Source organism: Ciconia boyciana, chromosome 7, assembly GCF_034638445.1.
Source record: "Ciconia boyciana chromosome 7, ASM3463844v1, whole genome shotgun sequence".
Lineage (NCBI taxonomy): Eukaryota > Metazoa > Chordata > Aves > Ciconiiformes > Ciconiidae > Ciconia > Ciconia boyciana.
The window spans coordinates 26,485,288-26,507,485 of NC_132940.1; the positions used below are offsets into that span (position 1 = coordinate 26,485,288).

Sequence of the window (22,198 nt, forward strand, 5' to 3'; positions counted from 1 at the left end):
TCACATGCTAAAAGCCACCAAAGATTCAGACTCCACCATTTTTCATTTTTCTTGTCTTCCCTAGCACCATGTACCATTACAAAACAGCAACTGGAAGTCCAAAACCTACTTCTCTCCAATGGACAAAGACGCACATTTTTGATTCAAAGTGGTCAGCGGCAGGAATTTATGTGCGTGACAGGATTTAAACTCACAGCCTCTCCTATCAAGCAGTGTTTTAACGGGCATATCGAGCTTCCTTCATGTGTCACTGGTAAATATGCACCATACTTGAATAATTTTGATCTGTCAAATACATCTTGTGTGTAATTTTGCAGTTGTTCATGTACATGAACTGCATCTGCCTGTGCTATCAGAGACTGACTATCCAATGGGCAATTGGTTTTCCCACCACAGATATACTTGCTGATGGTAAGGGTGTGTGTAAATCTAGTGCAGAAGGGAAGTCACCCAAATTAAAGGTGCATGATGTGGGAGAGTCTCTCCTTTCCTTTTCACTTAAACCAAAAGAAAAATTTGCATTTCAGATGCACCGTTCACGTGATCAATTGTAGATACCTGTATTTGAGCAGAAAAATAAGTCCTGCAGTTACCAGTTATCACCACTTGTGGAAGTACTCTTTCGTGCTTGGCTAGGATAAAGATGTCTGAGTTGGTAAGTTGAATACAGGTGCCACCAGAGTTCAGAACATGGACTCAGACATAATTTCTTCATAAAAGATGTTTTACAGAGGCTTTTTCCCTTGACTTATATAACCCAACGGGAGATGTATCTGCCTGGTGCCAGAGTGCAGAATGAATATGAAAGCAATTTTCAAATTATGGGTGTAAATTATGTTTGTAAATTTGCTCATCGGGAATAAATATTTGGATTTTTTCATTTTTATTCTTTCTCGATTTTTCTCCTTGTCCTTTTGTGGCACCTTCCTGTAATAGGAGTATAAATGATATGGTATAACTCAGGCCATCTATTCTAAGAAATGCTGAGGAATGTGTAATCCAATTGTTAAAATATTACTGATGCAGGTGATATCTTGTAAGCAGAAGTTCATTAAGAGCTAGAATAAACTGTTTTCAGAAATGAATAGGAGATAGATGAGCACAGGACAAATGAGGTGCCAGCTGGTGACTGATGTGCACAACATGCCAACCATGTCTGTATTTTTAAGCGGCAAAATTCTGATGCCCCATGGTGTCTCTTCTTTTGCGTTGGCCGTGAGTCTCCATTTCTGCTGATAAGTGACAGATGTAGAGAAGAAGAACCAAAAAATGCTTGAGCTGTTCATAAAACAGCTTTTACTGATATGAAATTCCCAGTCCCAGTTACTGAATAGGAACTTTGACTGTAATGAGATCTTTTGTATATTGTGGAATACAGTGCAAACATATGCTTTCAACTTGATGTGTCAACTAATAAAACCTGAAAAGGGTCAAGCAGGTTGGTCAGGCAGGACCTGCCTTTCATGAATCCGTGCTGGCTGGGCCTGATCCCCTGGTTGGCCTGCACATGCCTGTTGAGTGCACTCAAGATGCACCGCTCCAAAATTTTCCCCGGTACCGAGGTCAGGAGAAACTTCAGGAAGAACCTACCTGCCACGGCCAAGTAGGACACCCTGGGTAAACGTGATTGAAAGCTTCTGGGAATCTCCTTCTGTCCTTGACCTGTCCCTGAAAAGGGTCTGTTCTTTTGAGGAACTGAGAGAACAAAAGAAAAACACTATAGTTTTAAAATGAACGTGAGAAGAGCTAGGAAGAGCTATTGGTGCAGAATCCAAAAAGTTACAAATGAAAATGGTGACAGGAGTCATCTCAATTTTAAGAGTCCACAGTTCAGTGTCTATATCTGAGCTAGCTGTCTGGGCTTCCATCATGGTGTGTATAGTAAATTTAGTCAAGACACTCTACAAAAAGAGTGTCACCTCACCGCAGAATAAATACTTACATTTGGCCTCATGAAGCAGCCTTTGGAGTCCACTGAGACTATTGACTAGATTTCTGTTGGTTGCAATGCATCAAAATATTTCAGTGACTGCAGCCCACGTCTGTTTAGGGGAATTACTTATTTAACCTTCCGTATGCTACCTTTTATATAAAATCCACTGTCAGCGGATGGCTATGCTGATGTTAGAAAAAGCTCTCTAAAGCATCTGTTCGGTGGAAACAGTACACTCTTTCTATTGTGTATCACATTAGCACAAGCATCAACTTTCTGTATCTTTTCAGAAATGCCATGTGGAAGCATTCCAAAAGTTGCCAATGCCCAAGTTGAAGGCAGAAACAAGGAAATGTATGAGCCTGGTGAAACAATTCGCTACCAGTGTGATGCAGGGTTCCTGACTGTTGGTCCCCCCGAAATTATTTGCAGAGAAGGAAACTGGACAGCACCGCCCTTCTGTGAAGGTATAGGTTCTACTTCTGAGCAGCCTGTGATCCTTCTTAGTCTTTCATGTTGTGAATTAAAATAATGCCAACTCAGGCGTGCAGGTGAGTCAGGCCAATAGAGCCAAGAGGTGACTTGCTTTGAATGGGCTGCTACAACACCTATTTTGCTGGCTCTTGAGAAACAACAAGCAGGGTAGATCAGCAGAGAAAGCATTTCCCCTGTGGGCTGAAGCTAGCAGCTGAAACTTAGCTCCCTGCTGAGATCAAGCAGGCAGAGGGTTATGGAGGAACGGATGCTGGCTGCAAAGGAGGAGATAACTGGTGTATGTATCTCATGTATCTTATTTTCGCATCACTAAGAATGTCAGTTTCTGAAAGTTGCCTTCAGACAGATAAGAAATCACTTCACTCTCTAGCCCTTTGGCACACAATGCTGTACAGCACCAACCTGCACCTTTGGCTGATCTCTGCAACTCCTTTTCTCTTTTTAGTCACTCTAGGCAAAAATAATAGTGTCTGGTGAAGTGTTGCAGATTAAAGACCATAATATCTTCCTTTTCTACCTGTAGAAAATGATCTGCGTTACGCAAACCATTTTTGCGCATCAGGAGCAATGGTGCTCCGAAATGCAGTATTCCGTGATTGTCATATTGCTGCACTACTGTTCTTAAATGCACCTCTCTTTTCAGATGTCAGCTGTGGAGACGCACCTGAAATTCCCAATGCTTATATTACAAGCACTCAACAGGAGAGGTATCTGCCCGGTGCCAGAGTGCAATATGAATGTGAGAGCAATTTTCAAATGATGGGTGGAAATTATGTCGCTTGTACAAATGGAGAATGGTCACAAGCACCAACTTGCAGAGGTAGGAATCTGTGCTTTCATCTTGCCTGTTAGCAGAGAGGGGACTGTTTGTTTACCTAAATACTCTGAAGACTTTACCTTTTTTACTTCTGTTTTCTTTGCGCACCCCAACTTTGTACTTGCTATTGCTTCCTTGCACAGCACTTTAATTTAGCTTGATGCTTCTAGAAATACTGGGAGTATTTTCATCAACGGCAAAAACGTCCTGAAGAAGCAGGGCCTAAAATGTGCTGCTCTGTCATTCTCTTGTCCGATACTGGTATTTCCCCAGAGTCCGCCATTTCAGTGACCTTCAGTAGAAAGACATGTAGGGGCTCCTCTGTTCTCTTTGAACCTGTCAGGGAGTATCTGAATGGAAGAAGCAGTAGGGGAGGGAAACAGCTGTTCTCCAGGGCTCCACTCTGACCGACGCAGATCTCAGTAGAGACTCGGATTTAAACCGTGTAAGATCTGCTAGGGCTGTGGAAGCGGGAAGCGCGTTCCTGGGACAAGGAACTGTCAGGAGCTGTGCTCTGTCCCCTGCCCAAATCTGTGGCTGCAGGGTGAGCAAGTGCTACTTGGCTTTCACACACCTCCATGGAGCTGACTGCACTTACCCGTCCCTGAGCAGTGCAGGCTGACAAGCTCCTCCAGCGCTGCCCGTCCTCCAGAGCTCTGCGGTTCAGCAGAGTGCCAGCTTGGCTGCTACCCCTGTGATTTCCAGGAATGCCAGCGCTCCCCGGGAAGGGACGTGGGCACGCAGGAAGGGTGGTGTGGCTTCTCATGCCGTAAGGTGTAGCTACAGAAACACTGGCTTTTTCTAGAAGCTCTCATTGACCCTGCTGTCTCCCAAGCGTCCCAGAAAGAGTGTTCTGCTGCCACTCTCACACCTCATTGCTTTCTCCATGGTGAGCTCTTGGAGCTGTGACCCACCTGAGGCAGAAAATCTGGACAGAAATTGTAACAAGATTGATTCCTTTAACTGTCGGTTGTATCGGGCAACACCTCAACGACTGCAAACGTGACTGCAGCAGTGTCTCTTTTCAGATGTGACGTGTGGACCTCCTCCAGAAATTGCTGGTGGTAAAGTTCAAGGTGTTAAAAAGTCAAGGTATTTGCCTGGGGAAAGTGCTCGCTATCAGTGCTGGCAAGGTTTTGAGATGACGGGGGCTTCCACCGTAGCGTGTCAGAATGGGACCTGGACAGAGCTGCCAAAGTGCAAAGGTAATTTCTCTCTCTCTTCATACAGTTGCTTGTCAGTGAGACTGTCATGAAGCTGACTCAGTGGCATTTACTTCTCCGGATTTCAGTCTCATTACTGTGCACAAACGCAACGTATCTAGCACACTCGGGAAAAAGCCATCTTCCCAGCTATCTATTGAGATGAGTTTACCAGCTGAGTGACCCAGGTGGCTTCACTCGAGAGGGCCCCATCTGGACAACCACCCTGAGGCTGAGAGCAGTTGCTGGCCAGGTCTAGTTTTGAGATGCACCCCTTGGACTTCTTAGAATCTACTGTCTATGCCTGCCTGGTGAGAAGAGAGTGAGAAATTTTGCCGTCTGTGTTGGAGAACAGAGCCCACAGCTTCCCTGCTGGTTCCATCCAGATAATACAGATGATGCGTTGCTATATTGAATGCCATGGAGTCAAATCAACTGTTAAATCAACTGAGGGTAGAATCTGATGTGTGAGCCAATACCTAGGTACTGTGTTGGTGCCTCCTAGGATTTCATGAGCGCACTGAGTAATCTCATTGGTTTTCGTTAGACATACAGAAAGTTTCAGCACATGAACCAATGCAGCAGCATTTGGCTCAAACACCACACAGGTGGGAGCTGAAAGGGGTGCAGAAACAGCAGATGAATTCAGACCAGGCTCCATATTGTGGCTCCTGAACACGATGTCAAGTGCAAAGAGTGTCACTGCTGGTACCAAGGCATCTGGGTCTTCTCTGAAGATTTCCCAGTGCAAGGTCTGTTGGAAGGCCAGACTTGGCAGCAGTGTGGTGCTTGGATAGGTATAAAAATCTGTGAGGCAGCAGCGCTCCAGGATTGGCATGCATGAACTCCCCAGTGGCCGTAAGTGGCCCACAGAGCCCAAGGGCTATCCCATTAGTGATTGCAGTGGTGCAGTTCAGTGACAGTCATTACTGTTTGCAGTCGGATCCGCTTTTCTCACTGCTCAGGCAGTACAGGGAGGAGGTGGGTGTCAGGCTCTTCTGCAGAAAGAGCTGTGCCAAACGCTGCAACGTCATGCAGGATGAGAGGAAGTCCTGCAGACAGCTGCAAGCACTTCAGGCATGGCCAAACGGGGTGAACTGCTAGTTGTGAGTCCCAGCATTGGAGAAACGAGAAACTCTTGCTCTTTTTCACCTGCCACGTATTTGGTTTTCTCTCTGCTTTCCTCCAGGTCTCTCATAGTGCCAGTGTTCTGCCCGGTAGTATTTGTGGCCAGGCCTCCGTTGCAAGTAAACTCTCGTGGCTTTCTCTCTGATTGGGAATTTTCTTCCAGGGAAAGGTGGGAAATGTGGCCCGCCTCCAGTCATTGAAAATGGAGACCTTCTTTCCTTCCGCATGCAAGAATATCCACAAGGTGCAATTCTGGAATACAAATGCCCAAGTCTCTATGTGCTGGAAGGATCCCAGTATATCACCTGTACTGGCGGACAGTGGACAAGCCCCCCAGTTTGCCTCGGTAGGTTGAAGCATGTGCTGTGTGATTGCTCCTGTTGTCTTTTTCTCAGATCCTGAGGGCATCACTTGTGCAGCAGCACTTGTGCTGGGGCTGCGATGCCGGCAGGGCAGAACAACGACGAGACCTTCTTTTGCCCACAAGGAGTTTCTTCTTGAAGTTAGCTTATGCAGATTTTCCTGACAGAAGTAACAGAGGGTCAGAGCAAATAGCTGGAAGTGTTTTGTGATGCAAAGACTTTCTGTAGGCTCTAGGGGGAAAACAAAAGTTCCCTGTGGTGTGTCCGTATGAAGTGATGACACTCTTCTCTTGCCTTTTTCAAGTGGCCTGTACAGCATCTGAAGAAGACATGGGCAGAAACAATATTGAGCTGAAATGGGTCGCAGGAAGAAAGCTGTATTCCAGATCGGGTGACGTTATTGAATTTCAGTGTAAAAGAGGGTATTTGAAGGACCCAGCCTCTTCCCCATTCACAGCACAGTGTATGGAGGGGACGTTAGAATATCCACGGTGCAAGCCAGGCAGTAAGTCATCTCCACTCCTGCCACTTAGCCGCTGTGTTGTTGCATTTTTAGTGCTGAAGCTGAGGGGAAAGCCTTTAGTTTTGCTGGGGAAGCGCCTGGGGAGGTAGTAGCAGGGCACCAGGATGTGGGAGCATCCTGTAGGCTGCAGGTGGTGAGGAGCAGTGCCCCCAGGAAGCCATTGACTGGTGTACCTGAGCTGGAAAGACTGCTGGGGAAAGGGCTCTCAGGGGCTTTCACCTGGTACTAACAGTTTCAGAGCACCAGTTGTCCAGTGTGAGGTCTACAGGCAAGTAATGAAAATACTTCTTCCAGGGAACTGTACAGTGCATCAGAGCGCTATGGAAAGGAACAATATTCAACTACGGTCATCAAGCCGGTCAAGCACTTCCATCTATCGCTCTGGGGATTATATTTCCTTTGAATGCAAATGGTGGTACCAGGCAGCTTCATACTCTGCGAAGTTTAGAGCAGAGTGCCTGGATGGAGTGATTAATTATCCTACATGTGAACGTAAGTGCTCGGTGCCAAGGACATGGCGGGGCTGTGGGAGGCAGCTTTTCTGTAATTGCCTGTCCACTGCTCTGAGGAACCACTGCGGTGTGTCAGGCTTGGTCTTCACACCTTTTCCTCTTTTTTCTCCTTACGCTGCAGGGTTCCTTGGATAAATGGAAACGGCATGAAGGAGCCCAGCTGTGGAAATGAAAGATCCCTCAACCGACCCAGTGATTTGAGCTCAATTTTTCCTGGCATTTCCCGTTTTGCTGTGCTTTGTTTGCAGCTTAGCCAATGTTCTGTCTTGGAATTTGTTATTTTCTTTCTTTTTATTATTGGATGATTGTGTTTACATGGCGTCCACTTTTTGTAAATGTATTTACATTTTGTAAATGTGTTTACATTTTATCCATCGGAATGGTTGTGCTTACATTTCATCTGTTCTATATTGATCTCACTGTTATTCTTATTAACAATTGTGTCCTGAAATAGGCTGGCTTTGGTGGCATAGAGAATTAAAGCCCACAGGTAATTTGATCATCAGCAAGTAGAGTGTGTTTGGCCTTGTCTGCTCCTAGCTTCTTCTTCCTGCGCTTGCCTGGAAACTACCCCGGGGTCACGGCAGAGGTGAGTGTCCTGACTGCCTGATCAGGATGAGCAAGTGAGTGGAGTCTCCTTTAAACGGCTCAAGGAAGTCTCTAGATCACAGACCCAGTTCTTATGGGGGACTTGAGCCTCCCTGACATTTGCTGGAAGAGCAAGACGTTGGGATGCAAGTTAATTGGAATTTCTGGATGGAGGCAGGGATGACTTCTTGGTCCAGGTCCTGGATGGGCAAATCTGTGCAGCGCACAGCTCCATCTGCTGTTCATTAACAAGGAAGAACTCTCTGGCGTTATGGAAATCAATGGCAACCCTGGTTGTGGTGACCATGTAGTAATGGAGTTCATGATTCCGAGGGCAGAGAGAAAAGCAAGTAGCAGAGTACAAATCATTCACCTTAGGAGAGCAGATTTTGGCTTATTTAGGAAACTGTTAGGTGGGATTGCTTGGGACTCGTAGAGGAGTCCAGAAAAGCTTACAGGTCTTGAAGGACAGAATCTTCTACGCACAAGAATATTCGATTCTGGTGCTCAGGAGGAAAAATGCATTTATCGGGACTCTGGCTTGACTAATCAGTGATCTCATGTAGATCTCCAAAGCAGAAAATAAATCAGTGTACAGGAGATTGAGGCAAAAACAGGCTACAAGGACCATGGCATTGCCTTGGCATGTGTGGATAGTGTTAGGAAAGCTGAAGCTCACCTAGCTAAAGCTCACACCTGCAAGGGACATCAAGGGACACAAGAATATATTCTATGACTACACTAGCACTAAAACAATAAAAAGAAAAATGTGTCCTGTCACTGAATAGGGTAGGTGATTTAGTGACAGTAGCCCCACGTGAAGCTGAAGTACTCGATGCATTCTTTGCCTCAATGTTCATCAACAAGTTGTTGTCCTCATTTCTGTAATCCACCCCATCCTGTCCTCTGCTCACAGACGAATCTTCAGCGTTATGCATATATCCAGAGGAAGTAGGGGGGGCTAAAGGATCTCAGAGACTTGGCCACACTCACTGAGAGCTACTGCAGCCATTTTGCTGTGGCACTGCCCTTGGCGATGCAGTGCTGGGGATGTAACGCTCATAGGGAGAGTGCCCTTGGGCCCCACAGTAAGCAAAAACATTTGTATTCTTTGAAATTTGTTCTAGCTTAGTGTTGTTTCTCTCTCTATCTACTGAGGATGCATGTCAAATCAGCAGAGGTGAAAAAAAAAAAAAAAAAAAAAGGCTAGTTATCTCTTCTTCTGTGGTGATAGAATTAAGAATTAGATTACCAAATCATAATCCAAGCAATTCCTGTCTCTCAATATTTTTACCTCAGGGTGCATAATGGAATTCCTTTCTTCTTAGGAAAACAGGCAAAATATACTGACTTTGATTATATTTTTTAATAAATGCAGGTAGCATGAGTTTCAATAATGGAAAGAAATATTAATGGCTTGATTAAAAAAGACAGTATGGATTTAATAACATTTATTCATTGTCAGTAATGATTTTTTTTGTTTTAACATCTTTATTATTTGTCTTGTGAAGCAACAAACAGCTTGTGAAGCTCTTTCTCGCTTGGTGTACATGCTCAGTAAAAATAGCCATCAGGGTACAGAGCTGCTCTTCTTAGAAAATCATATACCTTTTTGCTTGGTGGTTTGTTGAGGTTTGGAGGCTGCAATAGAAAGGCACTTTATGTTAAAAATGTAAGTATCTAGTTCTATTATATCTGAATTCCTGTTTTGTCCTGGTTTCAGCTGGGACAGAGTTAATTTTCTTCCTAGTAGCTGGTATGGTGCTGTGGTTTGGATTTAGTATGAGAATAATAGTGATAACACGCTGATGCTTTGGTTGCTGCTAAGTGGTGCTTACACTGGTCAAGGACTTTTCAGCTTCCCCTGCTCTGCCAGGTGCACAAGAAGCTGGAGGGGGCACAGCCAGGACAGCTGACCCCAACTGGCCAAAGGGCTATTCCATACCATATGGCGTCATGCTCAGTATATAAACTGGGGGGAGCTGGCCAGGGGGCAGCGATTGCTGCTCAGGGACTCGCTGGGCACCAGTTGGCAGGTGGTGAGGGGTTGCATCACTGTTCCCCTCCCCCCCGGGTTTTGTTCCTCTCTCACTCTCTTGTTGTTTTCCTTCTCGTTACAATTTGTTGTTGTTGTTGTTGTTCCAATTATTAAACTGTTCTTATCTCAACCCACAAATTTTCTTACTTTTGTTCTTCTGATTCTCTCCCCCATCCCACCGGGGGCGGGGGGGTCGGAGGGGGGGGATGAGCGAGTAGCTGTGTGATACTTAATTGCTGACTGGGGCTAAACCACAATATGTTTGCATCTTATTTTATAGAATACACATCCTCAACAACCCAACTAGTAGGTCTCTCCATGGGCCAGCATTTTGTCTGACAAGATTGTTTTCCTTAGTTTCACAGAAATATAGATGTCCATATTCCACTGTTGAAACCAGTGCATATTCTTTCAAGGAGAAGATAGTGATATTTACTTCCATTATCAAAAGGAGGTAGCAGTCCCCCTTTCCCAGATGGTGGAAGCACATCTATTTTCAAGAAAATCAGCATCACTCAAGTCATCTCAAATTTATACCCAAACAGTGGCTATAAATTTTTTATGATCAGGATAAATGAGGAAAGGCTTTTTCATTTTTAGAAGTAATATTTCCATCTGATAATTTGATGGAGGATTTGATGTTTTCTTGATTGTTATTTTGCTGGCCTTCTGACAGGCTCACTGATGCCAGCAAGGAGCTCTTTGCTCTGCCATCATCTAGACTTGGTTATTTTACCCAGGACCAGAGCAGGTAAACTACATGTTTATGAGCGTATTTCAAGTATGTTTGAAATACACAAGTATATTTCCAGTATCACTGAAATAGTTTTGTTGACGTCTACAGATGGATGCCATATAGTGCTGCAGATGCTATTGTTGTTCGTGCTTGGTTGCTGACATGGTACATTTAGATTGATTTAGTTGCATCTCATTCACATTGAGCAAAGGAGTGTTTCCTTAGTTATCTTCTGATCAGAACTGGAATCCCAAATATTTCTTTTCTCTTTCTCCTTTAGTTTTGAGGTAGAAACACTTTCATACACATCTAAGACCAGGAAAGAGAAGACTGCAGTTCTTTCTTTAAGATTCAGGAGGAAGCAAGTGATATTGCTGAGCATGGTGAGGGGACAAACACCTCAAGGCTGTGAACTGCTCTCTCTCCAGAACTCCCTTTAAAAGCAGTGGGACCGTTTGCTAGACTCACGTGCCAGATCCACATTTAATATCATTCAGCTTTGACATCTCATTGTGAGTGTAGGAAGACTAGAGGTGGGAGTCTGTTTCCAGGATGTTTCCGTACCAGGTGTGCCGATAGCTCCAAATCACAAGTGAGAGCATATTTTCAGATGCGTTTACAAGAAAAGCTGAAAAGGCACAATGTGTTTTAGTGCACTAAATGTTGTTAGATGCATTAATGTTTACAGAAAATGAAGGGGTTTTTTAAGTACTGGATTGAGTATATGTGGGATAACTGCTGAGGTGACTTAGAAATTACACTTTTAGGTAAGGCACAGCATTGAAGAAGCTTCCCAGGTGGAACGCGGCTGACATGCAAGGAATCCATTCCGTGGGAGTTCCCTAGGCCTGCAACCTTAGATGTCGGTAACGCCAGGGGAACTTGGTGTGCTGACTCTAAGAGGCGCTGCCTGGAGGGTGGAGTGGTGTGGAGATGCCGCGGCCAGGCTCTGCAATAATAGGGGAACTTAAAGTTGTCATGGAACTGATAAGCTGCATATTTACTACCCTGGGCCAACAGCCTGCCACGTTTTTGACAAAATGCTCTCCTTTTGGTGAACTTTGCTCATTATAACATCATTATAACACCAAAACACACCTCCATCCCAAAAGCTACCCGCTGCCAAGGTGCGATCATCCCTCACTGAGCTTGCACTCTGAATTTTTCTAGCTTATACCTTTAAAAGGAGAGTGAGAAAACTTTACACCAATCCTAAACAAAGGTATGTATGACTAGAGTCACTCAAGCTCCACCTGAAAGGTGAAAGATAGTATAAAATGGTTTAAGAGAAAGAGAATGTTAGGGAAGAAGACACCATCGTGTACCACTCTGATATTTGGGATCATTCGATGGACTGAGCCTCTCTTCCCCATCGGGACGCCTTTGGGTAAGAGTCAAACACTTGGTTATACCAAGTGCCTCCCCAGGAAACTTAGAAATCTCTATAGAGTTGCTTTATTATCTTTTAACGCGTTTGTAGCCAGCAGTGTTACTCATATTCTTGGTATTTGCACGTGCTTTGCAGACAGTGAATTTATCACCGGTAATCCAAAGAATCTGTGTGTCTGTTGCTCTAATAAACTGCACTCTTCATTGATCTAGCTGTTGTAGTTCTCATTGAACACGACCAGACTCTGTAAGTGTGGCCGTGGTAGTTCATGCAACATGACTAGACTGGGCGTGTAAGTGCGTTATTAGTGAATCCGTAATCGTGAAGTTCAGTACGCTGGACACGACCAGACTTAGAACGTTGTAAATTAATGCTGTCGCCTTAGCAAAAGCCCTGAGAGGGCTCTGGTTCTGATAAGTGGCTATACACACAGTCCTTAGAAAATAAACCGTTGACCAAGTCTGAGACTAAGACTGGACCTAGCCCCACCTAGACTCCTCTCTGAGAAGGAGTTTAGAAAGCAAGGGGGTCCTGTCTGAACCTTGTGACTCAACGGGAGGGTTCCCCCCCCCAGCCACTCCTCAGACTCCTATATGTAATGCGGCAGTAACTCTTAACGCAACCGTATAGCATGACTGAAAGCATCACTGAAAAAATTGTAGAGGTTTGTCTTCATGTTCTGGATGCTTATTTTTTAAATGTCTTGCTAGCATTAGGTAATATCTAAGGCGCAATATACTAAGGGCAAGGTTCATCCTTAACAATAGTGGATTTAAATCCATATTTCAAATAGTCTTCTTCACAATTTCACATGTTTTTGATCGACTTCCTGTCAGATGTGATTAGAGAGACATTGTTTTTAACCCAATTTAATAATGTGGCTGATGAAGAGCTCCTACTAGGAGTAGAAGTGTCAGCTCTGCCTTTTTCTTGTTGTTTGCTTGTCCGTTATCTTCTGTCTGCAGTTTCTTTGCAAGGAATATTTTTAAGCCACTTCTCCATTTTGTGAAGGTTTGTTTGGTTCAAACAAAATATAATCCACAAATGCACTTAACTGGGCACACATAAACTGCAATGCATTGCAATATGCTGAAAGCAAACAAATGAGTGAGGGTGCCACTGTGAACACCTCCACATTGTGGAGCACCCACTCTCCCCCCCAGGACACGTTGGTACCATATGTGACATGGAACCCTCTGACAGATGGACCAAGTGAAATCACCACTGTCAAATCTGAATATTAAATATCAGTAAAACTTTTTTTTTTTTTTGACAAAAAACAAATATAAGTAGAAGTTCTAATATTTTCTTCCCACAGCCCAAGGGATCATCTTCCAAACCCCTTGGGGTGCATGCACCCCACTTTGGAGCCCACTCTTCTAGAGGACCTACAGTGTTGATTTATCTGGTCTTGAGCTGAAGGGCTCCCTCTTCTCCAGGTCCCCGCAACAAAAGACCTGGTCTGCACTCAGGAAGTCAGCTCGCCTTTGCTCTCTTCACATCTTATTCTAAGAAAATATGTCCAGTTATTCGGTTATGGGGCTGCCAAAGCAAAGATTTAGCCGTTCTGAAATCTCCCTTATCATCCAGGAAAAGGAACAACAGAAGGAGTATTTCTTGCTTCATTTCCTTAGAGAGAAATCAACCCATATTAATACCCCACGTGAATATTGACATAGGCTCCTTTAACTATATACAAATACAGCATGCTGGTTTAGTTGATTTTCATGACCTTAGTGGAATTAGATGAAAGAAAAAACCCTCTGAGATGAAGGCACCAAAGGCCAATGCAAAATCACCCCTTGCTGAATGGTGCCAGGTGGGCTGCCCACACTGTCTTTCAAATAATCTTAGAAAAGTGAACAGCAAGAAAAGAAACTGCATACCATATACAAAGTCCAATAGGCAAGAGGCAGTAAAAACACTCCCTCAACCTTCCCCTGCCCAGCAAGACATCAATGATACACAAATGTGTTAGCTGTTCCCATACATCAGCTGCAATATGTTATCTTTGGATCAACTACCAAAAAAACCAAGAAGGTCCTGGCCCCATCAAGACACCTAGAACAACAAACTTACCTAGAAAAATAGAAGGATGGCAGGTCCCATTCCAGGACCTGGACTAAGAAGTCATCCCCGCCTCCATCCAGAAATTCCAATTAACTTGCATCCCAACGTCTTGCTCTTCCAGCAAATGTCAGGGAGGCTCAAGTCCCCCATAAGAACTGGGTCTGTGATCTAGAGACTTCCTTGAGCCGTTTAAAGGAGACTCCACTCACTTGCTCATCCTGATCAGGCAGTCAGGACACTCACCTCTGCCGTGACCCCGGGGTAGTTTCCAGGCAAGCGCAGGAAGAAGAAGCTAGGAGCAGACAAGGCCAAACACACTCTACTTGCTGATGATCAAATTACCTGTGGGCTTTAATTCTCTATGCCACCAAAGCCAGCCTATTTCAGGACACAATTGTTAATAACAGTGAGATCAATATAGAACAGATGAAATGTAAGCACAACCATTCCGATGGATAAAATGTAAACACATTTACAAAATGTAAATACATTTACAAAAAGTGGACGCCATGTAAACACAATCATCCAATAATAAAAAGAAAGAAAATAACAAATTCCAAGACAGAACATTGGCTAAGCTGCAAACAAAGCACAGCAAAACGGGAAATGCCAGGAAAAATTGAGCTCAAATCACTGGGTCGGTTGAGGGATCTTTCATTTCCACAGCTGGGCTCCTTCATGCCGTTTCCATTTATCCAAGGAACCCTGCAGCGTAAGGAGAAAAAAGAGGAAAAGGTGTGAAGACCAAGCCTGACACACCGCAGTGGTTCCTCAGAGCAGTGGACAGGCAATTACAGAAAAGCTGCCTCCCACAGCCCCGCCATGTCCTTGGCACCGAGCACTTACGTTCACATGTAGGATAATTAATCACTCCATCCAGGCACTCTGCTCTAAACTTCGCAGAGTATGAAGCTGCCTGGTACCACCATTTGCATTCAAAGGAAATATAATCCCCAGAGCGATAGATGGAAGTGCTTGACCGGCTTGATGACCGTAGTTGAATATTGTTCCTTTCCATAGCGCTCTGATGCACTGTACAGTTCCCTGGAAGAAGTATTTTCATTACTTGCCTGTAGACCTCACACTGGACAACTGGTGCTCTGAAACTGTTAGTACCAGGTGAAAGCCCCTGAGAGCCCTTTCCCCAGCAGTCTTTCCAGCTCAGGTACACCAGTCAATGGCTTCCTGGGGGCACTGCTCCTCACCACCTGCAGCCTACAGGATGCTCCCACATCCTGGTGCCCTGCTACTACCTCCCCAGGCGCTTCCCCAGCAAAACTAAAGGCTTTCCCCTCAGCTTCAGCACTAAAAATGCAACAACACAGCGGCTAAGTGGCAGGAGTGGAGATGACTTACTGCCTGGCTTGCACCGTGGATATTCTAACGTCCCCTCCATGCACTGTGTTCTGAATGGGGAAGAGGCTGGGTCCTTCAAATACCCTCTTTTACACTGAAATTCAATAACGTCACCCGATCTGGAATACAGCTTTCTTCCTGCGACCCATTTCAGCTCAATATTGTTTCTGTCCATGTCTTCTTCAGATGCTGTACAGGCCACTTGAAAAAGGCAAGAGAAGAGTGTCATCACTTCATACGGACGCACCACAGGGAACTTTTGTTTTCCCCCTAGAGCCTACAGAAAGTCTTTGCATCACAAAACACTTCCAGCTATTTGCTCTGACCCTCTGTTACTTCTGTCAGGAAAATCTGCATAAGCTAACTTCAAGAAGAAACTCCTTGTGGGCAAAAGAAGGTCTCGTCGTTGTTCTGCCCTGCCGGCATCGCAGCCCCAGCACAAGTGCTGCTGCACAAGTGATGCCCTCAGGATCTGAGAAAAAGACAACAGGAGCAATCACACAGCACATGCTTCAACCTACCGAGGCAAACTGGGGGGCTTGTCCACTGTCCGCCAGTACAGGTGATATACTGGGATCCTTCCAGGACATAGAGACTTGGGCATTTGTATTCCAGAGTTGCACCTTGTGGATATTCTTGCATGCGGAAGGAAAGAAGGTCTCCATTTTCAATGACTGGAGGCGGGCCACATTTCCCACCTTTCCCTGGAAGAAAATTCCCAATCAGAGAGAAAGCCACGAGAGTTTACTTGCAACGGAGGCCTGGCCACAAATACTACCGGGCAGAACACTGGCACTATGAGAGACCTGGAGGAAAGCAGAGAGAAAACCAAATACGTGGCAGGTGAAAAAGAGCAAGAGTTTCTCGTTTCTCCAATGCTGGGACTCACAACTAGCAGTTCACCCCGTTTGGCCATGCCTGAAGTGCTTGCAGCTGTCTGCAGGACTTCCTCTCATCCTGCATGACGTTGCAGCGTTTGGCACAGCTCTTTCTGCAGAAGAGCCTGACACCCACCTCCTCCCTGTACTGCCTGAGCAGTGAGAAAAGCGGATCCGACTGCAAACAGTAATGACTGTCACTGAACTGCACCACTGCAATCACTAATGGGATAGCCCTTGGGCTCTGTGGGCCACTTACGGCCACTGGGGAGTTCATGCATGCCAATCCTGGAGCGCTGCTGCCTCACAGATTTTTATACCTATCCAAGCACCACACTGCTGCCAAGTCTGGCCTTCCAACAGACCTTGCACTGGGAAATCTTCAGAGAAGACCCAGATGCCTTGGTACCAGCAGTGACACTCTTTGCACTTGACATCGTGTTCAGGAGCCACAATATGGAGCCTGGTCTGAATTCATCTGCTGTTTCTGCACCCCTTTCAGCTCCCACCTGTGTGGTGTTTGAGCCAAATGCTGCTGCATTGGTTCATGTGCTGAAACTTTCTGTATGTCTAACGAAAACCAATGAGATTACTCAGTGCGCTCATGAAATCCTAGGAGGCACCAACACAGTACCTAGGTATTGGCTCACACATCAGATTCTACCCTCAGTTGATTTAACAGTTGATTTGACTCCATGGCATTCAATATAGCAACGCATCATCTGTATTATCTGGATGGAACCAGCAGGGAAGCTGTGGGCTCTGTTCTCCAACACAGACGGCAAAATTTCTCACTCTCTTCTCACCAGGCAGGCATAGACAGTAGATTCTAAGAAGTCCAAGGGGTGCATCTCAAAACTAGACCTGGCCAGCAACTGCTCTCAGCCTCAGGGTGGTTGTCCAGATGGGGCCCTCTCGAGTGAAGCCACCTGGGTCACTCAGCTGGTAAACTCATCTCAATAGATAGCTGGGAAGATGGCTTTTTCCCGAGTGTGCTAGATACGTTGCGTTTGTGCACAGTAATGAGACTGAAATCCGGAGAAGTAAATGCCACTGAGTCAGCTTCATGACAGTCTCACTGACAAGCAACTGTATGAAGAGAGAGAGAAATTACCTTTGCACTTTGGCAGCTCTGTCCAGGTCCCATTCTGACACGCTACGGTGGAAGCCCCGTCATCTCAAAACCTTGCCAGCACTGATAGCGAGCACTTTCCCCAGGCAAATACCTTGACTTTTTAACACCTTGAACTTTACCACCAGCAATTTCTGGAGGAGGTCCACACGTCACATCTGAAAAGAGACACTGCTGCAGTCACGTTTGCAGTCGTTGAGGTGTTGCCCGATACAACCGACAGTTAAAGGAATCAATCTTGTTACAATTTCTGTCCAGATTTTCTGCCTCAGGTGGGTCACAGCTCCAAGAGCTCACCATGGAGAAAGCAATGAGGTGTGAGAGTGGCAGCAGAACACTCTTTCTGGGACGCTTGGGAGACAGCAGGGTCAATGAGAGCTTCTAGAAAAAGCCAGTGTTTCTGTAGCTACACCTTACGGCATGAGAAGCCACACCACCCTTCCTGCGTGCCCACGTCCCTTCCCGGGGAGCGCTGGCATTCCTGGAAATCACAGGGGTAGCAGCCAAGCTGGCACTCTGCTGAACCGCAGAGCTCTGGAGGACGGGCAGCGCTGGAGGAGCTTGTCAGCCTGCACTGCTCAGGGACGGGTAAGTGCAGTCAGCTCCATGGAGGTGTGTGAAAGCCAAGTAGCACTTGCTCACCCTGCAGCCACAGATTTGGGCAGGGGACAGAGCACAGCTCCTGACAGTTCCTTGTCCCAGGAACGCGCTTCCCGCTTCCACAGCCCTAGCAGATCTTACACGGTTTAAATCCGAGTCTCTACTGAGATCTGCGTCGGTCAGAGTGGAGCCCTGGAGAACAGCTGTTTCCCTCCCCTACTGCTTCTTCCATTCAGATACTCCCTGACAGGTTCAAAGAGAACAGAGGAGCCCCTACATGTCTTTCTACTGAAGGTCACTGAAATGGCGGACTCTGGGGAAATACCAGTATCGGACAAGAGAATGACAGAGCAGCACATTTTAGGCCCTGCTTCTTCAGGACGTTTTTGCCGTTGATGAAAATACTCCCAGTATTTCTAGAAGCATCAAGCTAAATTAAAGTGCTGTGCAAGGAAGCAATAGCAAGTACAAAGTTGGGGTGCGCAAAGAAAACAGAAGTAAAAAAGGTAAAGTCTTCAGAGTATTTAGGTAAACAAACAGTCCCCTCTCTGCTAACATGCAAGATGAAAGCACAGATTCCTACCTCTGCAAGTTGGTGCTTGTGACCATTCTCCATTTGTACAAGCGACATAATTTCCACCCATCATTTGAAAATTGCTCTCACATTCATATTGCACTCTGGCACCGGGCAGATACCTCTCCTGTTGAGTGCTTGTAATATAAGCATTGGGAATTTCAGGTGCGTCTCCACAGCTGACATCTGAAAAGAGAGGTGCATTTAAGAACAGTAGTGCAGCAATATGACAATCACGGAATACTGCATTTCGGAGCACCATTGCTCCTGATGCGCAAAAATGGTTTGCGTAACGCAGATCATTTTCTACAGGTAGAAAAGGAAGATATTATGGTCTTTAATCTGCAACACTTCACCAGACACTATTATTTTTGCCTAGAGTGACTAAAAAGAGAAAAGGAGTTGCAGAGATCAGCCAAAGGTGCAGGTTGGTGCTGTACAGCATTGTGTGCCAAAGGGCTAGAGAGTGAAGTGATTTCTTATCTGTCTGAAGGCAACTTTCAGAAACTGACATTCTTAGTGATGCGAAAATAAGATACATGAGATACATACACCAGTTATCTCCTCCTTTGCAGCCAGCATCCGTTCCTCCATAACCCTCTGCCTGCTTGATCTCAGCAGGGAGCTAAGTTTCAGCTGCTAGCTTCAGCCCACAGGGGAAATGCTTTCTCTGCTGATCTACCCTGCTTGTTGTTTCTCAAGAGCCAGCAAAATAGGTGTTGTAGCAGCCCATTCAAAGCAAGTCACCTCTTGGCTCTATTGGCCTGACTCACCTGCACGCCTGAGTTGGCATTATTTTAATTCACAACATGAAAGACTAAGAAGGATCACAGGCTGCTCAGAAGTAGAACCTATACCTTCACAGAAGGGCGGTGCTGTCCAGTTTCCTTCTCTGCAAATAATTTCGGGGGGACCAACAGTCAGGAACCCTGCATCACACTGGTAGCGAATTGTTTCACCAGGCTCATACATTTCCTTGTTTCTGCCTTCAACTTGGGCATTGGCAACTTTTGGAATGCTTCCACATGGCATTTCTGAAAAGATACAGAAAGTTGATGCTTGTGCTAATGTGATACACAATAGAAAGAGTGTACTGTTTCCACCGAACAGATGCTTTAGAGAGCTTTTTCTAACATCAGCATAGCCATCCGCTGACAGTGGATTTTATATAAAAGGTAGCATACGGAAGGTTAAATAAGTAATTCCCCTAAACAGACGTGGGCTGCAGTCACTGAAATATTTTGATCCTGTTTCTAACCATGCCAGAAAATTTTAATAAAGGCTTCTGTCCCTTACTACACCAAAGTAGTTTCTATCACTGAAGCACCAGAGCAACTCCTAGTCACTAGTGGACTCTGTAGAAAACAGATCCTTGGATTATGAGGATGCACCCAGGACTCACCTGGCAGAGCTATGAGCTGAACAAAGACTGCAAGAATACAATAAACTGCATTCAAAAAGTCAGTCTTGCATCCAGTCAGGATTGCTCTGAAGACATCCACGAGGGATGGTAGGATTCCACAGCAAAATATGGAGTTACTTGCTCTTACTAGTCAATCTCCTGTTTAAAATTCTTTCAATTTCATTGCTAAATGCACTTCAAAAATAGTATTTTTTTATATTACCCAAGCATGTAGGAGCTGAAGTCCAGTTTCCCATAGAACAAATTATCTCCAATGGTCCGTCTAACATGTATCCAGAGCGAGAAACATACTTTAATTTAGCACCAGCCAGATAAATTGTTTTCCCTTCTTTTTTAATTTTTAAATTTTGATTTTCCAGCCTGGGAACATCAGCACATTCTATGGGTTGTGGTGGCAAACATGGTCTTTCTATAAAATACAGAAAACACAGATAAACAATAATGCAAGACAATTATAGTACAATGACACATGCTGTCTAAAACTGAAAAGAAAAAAAATATAATCATCGAAACATAAATTAAATGGCTTGAAAGGAAGATGAAGAAATATCTAAGATACACAAACCAAAACTTCTCTCTCCTTTTCCTCCTGTGTGTGGTTTCTCTCTTTTCCTTTGAACCAAACAAAAGCCATTTTCCAGTTCATACTAAGGAGATACAGTTACAGCTTAGCATCAAGAACGGGGAAAGTCTCATAGGCAGAGAAATAGAGGAGACATTATCTTGTTTGGGGGTACTGAAAGTGAGTTTCTAGAACTTTAGCTGTTAAAAAGTTGTACCAGTATCCTGAGGGGCTTTGTGATGACATGATGAAAAAGAGAACAGAAGTTAATGAAGTATTATAATGTACTTCCTGGTACATACAATGGATTAAACCTCTGTGAAGCCCTCCTGAGTCAGGGCTGTCCAAATGCTTTCTTCTCCTATACTACTGTAGAGTGGGTGGACTTCAATTATATTTTATATGCACTTTTAGTTCATTAGTAAATTAGGTTTTATTAGTTGACACATCAAGTTGAAAGCATATGTTTGCACTGAATTCCACAATATATAAAAGATCTCATTACAGTCAAAGTTCCTATTCAGTAACTGGGAATGGGAATTTCATGTCAGTAAAAGCTGTTTTATGAACAGCTCAGGCATTTTTTTGGTTCTTCTTCTCTACATCTGTCACTTATCAGCAGAAATGGAGACTCACGGCCAATGCAAAAGAAGAGACACCACGGGGCATCAGAATTTTTCTGCTTAAAAATACAGACATGGTTGGCATGTTGTGCACATCAGTCACCAGCTGGCACCTCATTTGTCTTGTGCTCATCTATCTCCATTTCTGAAAACAGTTTATTCTAGCTCTTAATGAACTTCTGCTTACAAGATATCACCTGCATCAGTAATATTTTAACAATTGGATTACAGATTCCTCAGCATTTCTTAGAATAGAGGGCCTGAGTTATACCATATCATTTATACTCCTATTACAGGAAGGTACCACAAAAAGAAAAGGAGAAAAATCAAGAAAGAATAAAAATGAAAAAAATCCAAGGATTGCTACTACTACAACTAAATAATAAATAATACTGATTTTTTTCACCAGGATACTATTAAAGGCCCCCAGTGAAAACTGAGACTCCATTCTGCAATATACTAAACAAACAAATAAACATGCAGCTCTTGAGGGACTACCTGAAAGTTTGATATGCTATCTTAGATAAGTCTGTGTAAATAAAAAGGCTTACTGTCCTGGTTAATTGCACTTTCTTTAGCAACTTACGTTCTATTGCTTTTCTGCAGTTACCTGGTCATGATAATCTTAACATAAATAATATCATTCTCCTGCTAAAGATGACTGCAAATGGGTGACACAGAAATTCATAAATAAAATAAATAGTAAAAAATAATCCACTACTCACCCACACAGTGAGGTGGTGACTGCCATTTCCCTTCTATACAAGTTGTTTCATTCGCACCAATGAGCTGGAAACTCTTCAGACATGAAAAAGCTATTTTACTCCCATGCTTATAATTTCTTCCAACTGTTATCTGTTCAGCACCAGGCACCTGAGGTGGAGGTGGGCATGTACTCTCTTCAGCTAAGGACACATGTTCATGTTATAACAGAACATAAGATAAAATGTAACAGTTCATCACAGATTACAACACTAACAACCAAGAAAACACTGGCAATAATTCTTCAGTAGCTATCTCAAGCTTTAATTAATATCATGATCCTTTTGTTCTGCTTCAGAAACACCAGAGCTGCCTTCAGATGCTCATATGCTTTCAACCTCATAGAAAAGACAGTGACAGTTCCCTACGCTAATCTGAGCTGGAGCTTCTTGTAGTCCCTCCTTTCCCTTACACACCGCTGCACACTCCTGTGTGCACTCCCCGTTCCTCTCTCTATGGTGAACTACTTTAGGAAAACTGGACCACCTTCTGGG

General features: G+C 44.5%; 2 protein-coding genes across 2 annotated transcripts in view; one reads left to right on the forward strand and one right to left on the reverse strand.

Annotated features, from left to right (window-relative positions):
- The window catches only part of LOC140654161 (coagulation factor XIII B chain-like), a 31,472-nt gene extending 21,774 nt beyond the window's left edge, over positions 1-9,698 (forward strand). The window contains 8 exon segments of the mRNA XM_072867216.1: positions 65-253; positions 2,224-2,400; positions 3,072-3,248; positions 4,274-4,450; positions 5,739-5,921; positions 6,242-6,442; positions 6,755-6,952; positions 7,094-9,698. Coding sequence (XP_072723317.1) covers positions 65-253; positions 2,224-2,400; positions 3,072-3,248; positions 4,274-4,450; positions 5,739-5,921; positions 6,242-6,442; positions 6,755-6,952; positions 7,094-7,107 — 1,316 coding nt within the window. The 3' untranslated portion in view covers positions 7,108-9,698.
- Positions 9,699-13,043: 3,345 nt separating this feature from the next.
- CFH (complement factor H) overlaps positions 13,044-22,198 on the reverse strand; it is a 37,987-nt gene continuing 28,832 nt past the window's right edge. The window contains 10 exon segments of the mRNA XM_072868525.1: positions 13,044-14,499; positions 14,641-14,838; positions 15,151-15,351; positions 15,672-15,854; positions 17,143-17,196; positions 17,199-17,318; positions 18,344-18,520; positions 19,192-19,368; positions 19,960-20,166; positions 21,668-21,847. Coding sequence (XP_072724626.1) covers positions 14,486-14,499; positions 14,641-14,838; positions 15,151-15,351; positions 15,672-15,854; positions 17,143-17,196; positions 17,199-17,318; positions 18,344-18,520; positions 19,192-19,368; positions 19,960-20,166; positions 21,668-21,847 — 1,511 coding nt within the window. The 3' untranslated portion in view covers positions 13,044-14,485.